Source organism: Mauremys mutica, chromosome 1 (assembly GCF_020497125.1).
Source record: "Mauremys mutica isolate MM-2020 ecotype Southern chromosome 1, ASM2049712v1, whole genome shotgun sequence".
Taxonomy (NCBI): Eukaryota; Metazoa; Chordata; order Testudines; family Geoemydidae; genus Mauremys; species Mauremys mutica.
The window spans coordinates 100,782,410-100,790,711 of record NC_059072.1 but is presented as its reverse complement, the minus strand read 5'-3'; the positions used below and the strand labels follow the sequence as shown (position 1 = coordinate 100,790,711).

At 45.1% G+C, this 8,302-nt stretch overlaps 1 protein-coding gene across 1 annotated transcript in view; it reads left to right on the top strand.

Annotated features, from left to right (window-relative positions):
- Positions 1–3,075: 3,075 nt before the first annotated feature.
- TXNRD1 (thioredoxin reductase 1) overlaps positions 3,076–8,302 on the top strand; it is a 59,534-nt gene continuing 54,307 nt past the window's right edge. Inside the window, exon 1 of the mRNA XM_044987656.1 lies at positions 3,076–3,217. Coding sequence (XP_044843591.1) covers positions 3,133–3,217 — 85 coding nt within the window. The 5' untranslated portion in view covers positions 3,076–3,132. The remainder of the gene's footprint in view (positions 3,218–8,302) is intronic.

Here is an 8,302-nt window from a genome sequence, read left to right as displayed (position 1 = left end):
TGGGAGTGGCACAAGTCATCCATGCAAACAGACCATGATTCTTGGAGCATGGAGGCTATTCCACCACCACTGTGGGAGTAGAGAAAGAGGTTTTCTTCTATAGAGATCCCTAGTGTTGTTTGTTATTTGTATTATGGTAGTGCATAGAAGCCCCAAGTGAGATCAGGGTCTCATTGTGCTAGGTGCTGTACAAACACATAGCGAGAGAGTGTCCCTGCCCCAAAGTGGTTACAATCTAAATAGAAAAGACTGGTATAAAGATGGGGAAAAAAGAAGGATAATTATCTCCATTTTACAGTGGGGGAACTGAGATATGGATAACAGGAATGATTTTCCCATGATCACTTTAAGTCTATGACCAAGCTACAAAACGAACCTAGATCTCCTGAATCCCAGACTAGTGCTTTAACCACAAGGTCATTCTTCCTCTCAGCATGCATCCTTCATCTCATTTCCCCCCAGGGCTGCCCCGGGGACAGCAAGTGGTGCAATTTGCCCCAGGCCACTGGCCCCACAGGGGCCCCCATGAGAATATAGTATTCTATAGTATTGCAACTTTTTTTTATGGAAGGGGCCCCCGAAATTGCTTTGCCCTAGGCCCCCTGAATCCTCTGGGCAGCCCTATTTCCCCCCACCCCCAGCATATAATCAACCTACATAATGGAAGAGATTATTTGTTCACAAAGACAATAATTTTTTTTTAAACATCAGGTATTGGCCATAAGCAAGAGTAGGATACCAGATTTGATGGACTTATTGTCTGAGCTGATTTGGCCAATCATATATTTCCATACAAAGATAAAGGAAATGCACAATTTCAACAAACAGTAAGAAAACCACATCACATGTGTACTGTCGTTTTATTTTTATAGATTCACAGACTTTCTCTCCCATCTTTTGCCATGTCTCTTTACACTATAAACTCTGGCTCTCTCATGTGTACCTTCAACATCTATCATAAGGGTGTCCCAATTTTGATTGGGGCTTCTAGGCAGTACTGTAGTGGCTTATAATTTAAGAGCAGAAGAAACCCATTATCATCATCTACTCTGACTTCCCCCATAGCTAAGGCCACTGAATTTCGGTTAGACACATGCAGTCAAATGTTTTCTTTTCTTTCTTTTATACTTTTTAAGTTGGAAATTATTGGTTTTGGAAAAAAAAAGACATGCTGAAAATTGTCCCATATGTAGAGCTTTACTTTCAGAGTCCATCCTTGGGGTTCTTTTTAAATCCAAATGTTTCCCAAAGCTAGAGAGCATATGCGAACTTGTGCTACTGTCTGTGATTTACTTATAGTTGAAGTTGTCCTCTTTTACCCCTTTTTAATATTTTTGAGATCAGAAATGAAAAAGATAACTATAATAATTATATCTAGCTCTCATATAGTGCTTTTCACCCGTAGATCTTAAAGCACTTTACAAAGCAGGCAAGTATCATCTCCATTTCACACATGGGAAAATGAGGCACAGATAAGTGAAATGATTTTTCAGCCCTCAAGTCAGCAACAGAGCAGGGAATAGAACCAAGTTGCCTGATTCCACTCCACTGTTCTATCCACAAGGCCACATTGCCGTCCCATACAGGTGGATGCTTACAAGTAGGATTGCAATAAGTGCAGGTCATATTTTTAATTTTTCACTTAACTGCTTTGAGCATGGTTCCAAAAGAAAAAAACTTAGGGATATTTAACTTTTAAAATGTATTTTGCCATGTGCTCTGTTCTAATTCCATATCAGTTTGCAATATGCTTCTTGAGCTGACCTGCTACAGCTCCAGTTTTAGTAGTAGTTTCTGCTTATTTTTATATTGAAGAAAATCCCCCCCCCCACACCTTTACTCAATTCCTTATTTTAGCTGCATTGGTCTTCTAAGGAAATTGAGTAATATCTTTTACTTCTAAGGCTTTGGCTACACTTACACTTCAAAGCGCTGCCGCGGCAGCGCTTTGAAGCGCTAAGTGTAGTCAAAGCGCCAGCGCTGGGAGAAAGCTCTCCCAGCGCTGTCCGTACTCCACCTCCCTGTGGGGAATAACGGACAGCTCTGGGAGCCGCGCTCCCAGCGCTGGGGCTTTGACCACACTGGCGCTTTGCAGCGCCGCAATTTGCAGTGCTGGAGAGGGTGTGTTTTCACACCCTGCTGCAGCGCTGCAAATTTGTAAGTGTAGCCAAGCCCTAAGACACCTCTTGCCTGTGGTGTCTATGGTATGTAAAGCAGTTTGAGGCATGCTTGACTAAAAATTAGGGCTGTCAATTAATCACAGTTAACTCACGTGATTAACTCAAAAAAATCAATTGCAGTTAATCACAGTTTTAATTGCATTGTCAAACAATAAAATACCAATTGAAATATTTTGTGATATTTTTCTACATTTTCAAATATATTGATTTCAATTACAATGCAGAATACAAAGTGTACGGTGCTCACTTTATATTATATTTATTACAACTATTTGCACTGTAAAAATGATAAACAAAAGACATAGTATTTTTCAATTCATCTCATACCAGTACTGTAGTGCAATCCCTTTGTCCTGAAAGTGCAACTTACAAATGTAGATTTTTTTTGGTTACATGACTGCACTCAAAAACAAAACAATGTAAAACTTTAGAGCCTAGACCTCCACTCAGTCCTACTTCTTGTTCAGCCAATTGCTAAGGCATTAATTAAATTAATTAATACCGGTCACAAAGGAGCGGCCCCTCATCAGCTGCTCAAGACTAGATTTGGGCACAGGCCAATTCACTAAACAGCTGCTGTGATTCCCCCTCCACAGTTCTCCTTCCAGGGGCGAGATCAGCCTGGCCTAAAAAACACCCCAACACACAGTGGAGCCAGGAGGCGACCGGGCATCGTGTCCATCACCCAGTAGCTGTGACGCGTCCGCCGGCAGGGGTCGCTCCACGTCCTGGAAATCCGCCGCAGGCACCTGGGGCTGGGTTTATTGGCGGCTCTACTGCTGTCGCAACCGGAGTTTCGTCTCGCAGCAGAGGGACGCGCGGGTCCCGCCAGCCAGAGCGCGCAGCTCCCTTCCCTGCAGCCGGCGCTTCCCCGGCGTCGTTGTCTGGTGCTGGCAGAGGGCGCTGCCCCGCCCTGGGAGCCGCTGGCGGAGGATGCGCTCAGAGCCGCGCCATGGGGAGCTCGGTGAGGAAGGGCAAAGCGGTGCTGCCGGCGGAACAGGCTGCCCGCCCCAGCAGGGAGCAGCCCCGCCGAGCAGGTAGGCAACCAGCCCCTCGCGGGGACGGGGGCCAGGCAGCAGCCGGGCAGGAAGGTGGTAGCAGGGAGCGGGGCTTGGCTCCCGCAGCAGAAACGTCGCTCTGCCCGTGCCAGGTGGCAGCCGCTCCCCAGCGCCTCCCCCACCTGCTCGCGCCTCTCCCCGCCAGGGGCCTGCCTTGCCAAGCGGGGAGTCCTGCGATTTTTCTTTCGTGTGGGCATCGGCCAAGATGTTCAGCCCTGCCACTGGCTAGCGATTTGGGGTGCCCAGCTTCATGGATTGGGGCCTGATTTGCAGAAGGTGCCAGGTGCCTGCCCCGTGGAAATCAAGCCCCTTTAAGATGCCCTAACTAAGGGGTGCCCCAAAATAATTGCTTTGGAAAATTTTGGCCTTGTACATAGATTAGGTGTGAGTCTCTGCATCTATATAGACCATCTTTCTACATGTCTGCCTAATAATACATAGTACTTGCAGCTGTTTACTTAAAGTGCTTGACAAATGCTAATTAATTGATAGCTCTAGTCCATAAACTGACAATGAAACACTTCGATTTTCTGGTAAAAGAATTCACAAGTCTCAGAAACTGAAGCTAAAAATTGTGTGGGGGCAGGCAACATAAAATCAAGAGCTCTGTAGCTATCTTTCTGCTTTAATTCCCTCTTCTAACTCTGACTCAGGACTTCTTCTACTGGGACGTTTTAGGTACCTGTGTATGTATTTTTGTAAAAGGTAGATCTGTTTAATGAAGTAAACATGTGACTGCAGACAAGGCTTCAGTAATAATGTTTCTAAAGTTTAACTTGTGACATTTTAATTGTTTTCTGTGATTGTTTATACTTATCAAAATCTTGATCTAGTTTATGTGAAACAAAGATGATGTGGTTGATTCAGTTCCTATCTATTTATGGCCAGATTCTGATAACTTGTCAGTTCTGTTTTTGTACAGCACCTGGCACAATAGGGACCTGGTCCATGAGTGGGATTTCTAGGTACTTTGATAATGCAAGTAATTAATAATAATTAATGATGTTGAGTAGTACTTTACTCCTTTAATAAACTAACTTAAATCCGGGGGGCTAGTCAGGGAGGACTATGCCAATGAATAAGGACATCAAAATATAGTGATTTAGTATTTACTGGCATGGTAGCACTAGTCACTGAGTGCAAGATTTCTTGGGTACATGTCCATATCACAGACATTCTTATCGCCATAAATGGCACCCTGGTAGCACTCACAGCAGAGAGGGCAAATTTTGAAGTGATATGAAGACTGAATTGTTCTCTCACCCTTAGAGATAGTCCTAACCTAGACTGGAGGGACTGAGGCAACTAGCAGTTCAGTGTGAAGAAGCTTGCACTTCAGCTGTCTGTTTTGTATTTGTTTTATGGATAAATCAAGGTCAGGACATCCATCTTCAATGCTATCAGCCTGGCACTTAGCATGAAGAATACAGTCACTAAAAAACTGTCAAAAGTGATTTAAAAATGTAAAGGGTTTGAAATGCTGAATGCCTGGGAATTAAAAAAAAAAAAAAAAAAAGCTAAGCATATCTAGAGTAAACAAAAAGCCATTTTAATAGAGCATTCAAAGCTGTAGGAAACTTCTAAAACATTGCATATTTTTGGACTATGGAAAGTTTTTAATACACAGCCCTCAGTTCCTCAAAGTTGGATATGGGTTGTTTGTTTTTTGTTTTGTTGTTGCCATAGAGCATTTTTGTATATATGATACTTGGAGAATTGTCAGGACTAAAACACTTTATAGTTCTGTAAAATAATGTAAACCACTTTACATCTGTTTTATACACAACTTCCCCAAAAATACAATGCAGAGAGGAGATTTACTGAGTGTGAAAATTCTCACATTAAAAACAAAGCAAAATGCTAATGGCTACATTGAGCCATTAGGCTCGGTTCTATATGAGAAGCATAGTGAAGCTGTGCTGCTCAGATAGTCACAATTCCTCCATCTTCTCTAGCTTCCCCACTTGCTCCAGAAGGTAGATAATTTATTTTACCCCTTTTGGGGATGAAGAAGACCTCTCTCTGTAGTCCTGGCGAACTCAGCACAGATTGGAGGTTATGCTTGCAAGTTGTGATCGTTGCTACTGAATGGCGAAGAATTGAACATCTGCTAGTATATTTATTACCTTGTCTCTCCCATCCCCACCCTGACCTGCTTGTTAGTCTCCTCCATCTGTTATATCTTACCTTTTAGGTTATAAACTCTTTCTTTGGGTCAAGGACTGTAATTTATGATGTACGATGCCTGGCACAATGGGGCAACCTGTGTGTGGTCATACGTGCTACCATAATATAAATGTTCAATAGTAATCTGCTGGCTGGTGGATTTGGGAGGGGTAACGCAGGTCCATGCTCTATACCAGGGGTTCTCAAGCTTTTTGTTTCTGAGCCCTCCCCCCCCCCCCCCGCAGCATAGTATAAAAACTCCACGGCCCATGTGTGCCATAACAACTGGTTTTCTGCATATAAAAGCCAGGGCCAGCATTACGGGGGTAGCAACCAGGGCAGCTGCCTGGGGCCTCATGTCACAGGGGCCCCCACGAAGCTACATTGCTCAGGCTTTAGCTTCAGCCCCGGGGGACAGGGTTCAGGGCCCTGGGCTTCAGCCCCATACGGTAAGGCTTTGGCTTTCTACCCTGGGCCGCAGCGAGTCTAATGCTGGCCCTGCTTGGTGACCCCTTTCAAACCTTCTCACAGCCCCCCTGGAGGCCCCGGACCCCTGGGTTGAGAACCACGGCTCTATGGATTTCTCCTTGCTATCATGGGGTGGAGAGAGGGGAATACTGGACTTGCAGTCTCTGCTGTCTTCACTCACACTTGGAGCTGCAATCCAGGAGGATCCTTACTGCCTCCTGTGACTGCATAGGTCCAGGGCACAATCTAGCTTTAGATAAAATTCTACAGTACTAGACCATGGATGCAGAGACATGCCTGTTGTGGATGTATCTCTCTAAGTATCATTTAAAAAAAATTATACCAAAATCTGAGCCAGTTTCTAGAATTAAGGGCATGGCAGAAGCTAGCATTGGAAGTTTTTGTCCTAACTGAAATAACCAAAATCTATTAAACTGCTTAAGATGATGCTGTCAAGCCATCCTACTGTGCTTGTACATGCAGAGCAGAGGGTTCCCAGAGTACTAATTAGGGAATCAAAGGAACACTACTGATGTTCCCACTTCTCAGGTTACTATTAAGGTAAGACTTGACAAGCAAAAACAATCCCACCTAGGTTACAATGCTAACACAACTTCAAATGTTTTAGCCTGAATCTAAGCATATGTCTACACTTCAAGCTGAGGGTTTGACTCCTAGCTCAAGGAAACATACCCATGCTAGTGCTGATCAAGCTGGTGTGCTAAAAACAGATTACAGCTGCAGTGGTAGTGCTGGGAGCAGTCCTTTATTTCCTTCCTGTTCCCAAACCCCTAGACTGTTGCCATGGAAATCAAAGTAATGTTACAAATTCAGAATTATTGCTTTCATGTTAAGATCAAGAAAGATATTAAAAAAATGCTGCCAGTAATTAGCAAAATTGGCAAGGAAAATTATGACTATCACATGAAAGGTAAATTTATTTAAGAACAAAATGTTATAGTATATTATAATTTTCCTAGTACAACATTTCTCTTTAGAGGCAGAAGCTCTTCTCTTTACTCCTGCTTTTATACCATGGTATTGTAGAGTTTTCAGACAGTAAATGGTTTACTGTACCATATAATATATATGTTTTCTGTTTTTATTTGCTTTTTAAACGTATAACCTATTACATAAAAATGCACTATATTCAAGGAACATTAAGGTTGCAAAGTCAAGCACTCAAGAGTTATGAAATGCTAGAATTAAGGTTGCCACTTTAATTCAGCCTTGTTGGGAGTATGCACTGTGATAGTGTCTTTAATTACATGATGTCACATCCCTGATCAAATTCATCCTTCTAGGTGCTCACCAGACTGCCCTGTTTCACATGCTGGGCATGTGTGCTTTTTTTTTTTTTTTCTTTTCTCCTTACGCTCGCCTGCATCCCAGTTCAGTTTCAGGCGCTCTCTCTCTCTCTCTGGCCTCTCTAGCGTACTTCCTGGGCACAGACGCTGTGTCTGGTATCCCCAGCTCTCTACAGACAAGCTGGAGGATGGCTCTATCTCATTGATCTCATTGCTGTGTTTGGGCAAGATCTGTTCAGGTGCTTATAGTCTAACTACCATCCTATTCAGAGACAGCCACTCAGGCACCCCTCCCTATCTCCCAGGCATTTGAGGCATGAATACAGGAAAGAGAATCATAAGGGTTTAACATACAGAGTTCATAATCTCAAACAGAATTCCTAAACTATACAGACAAAAATTCCCCAAATCATCACACATGATTAAGGCGGCGAGTCTGTCATGGAAGTCACAGATTCCATGACTTTCTGGGACCTCTGTGACTTCTGCAGCCAGCAGGTGTGGCTGACTCAAGGGCTGCCCGAGCAGCTGGGGCGGCCCTGGGGCCAGCTGCACCCTCCCCACCCCCCAGCAGCAGCGGCAGTCCCTGGCTGCTGCCCCCCCGTGCGAACACTAGCGGTGGTGGTCCCAGGCCGCTGCTCTTCCTCCCCCCCCCCCCACCAGCACCAGGGGTCCCAGGCTGCCCCTCTGCCAGCGGTGTTGGTCCCAGGCTGCCCTCCTACCCCGAGCACCAGCAGGCACCTGGGAGACTCCCCCCCCCCCCAAGCACCAGCGGGTGCCCCAGAATCCCTCCCAGCAGGTGCCCTGGAGGCCCCCCCCAAGCACCAGCGGGTGCCCCAGAATCCCTCCCAGCAGGTGCCCTGGAGGCCCCCCCCAGCACCAGCAGGTGCCCCGGAGCCCCCCTTCCAGAGCAGCAGCTGCGCCCCCGGAACCCTCCCAGAGCACCCAAGATTTAGTCAGGGGTATATAGTACAGGTCATGGGGACGTGAATTTTTGTTCATTGCCCGTGACCTGTCCATGACTTTTACTAAAAATACCCATGACTAAATCTTAGCCTTACACATGATCACATACTATATCGTTCATAGAATCTCCCCCTCCCCCCCAGCTCCATGTCCTCAT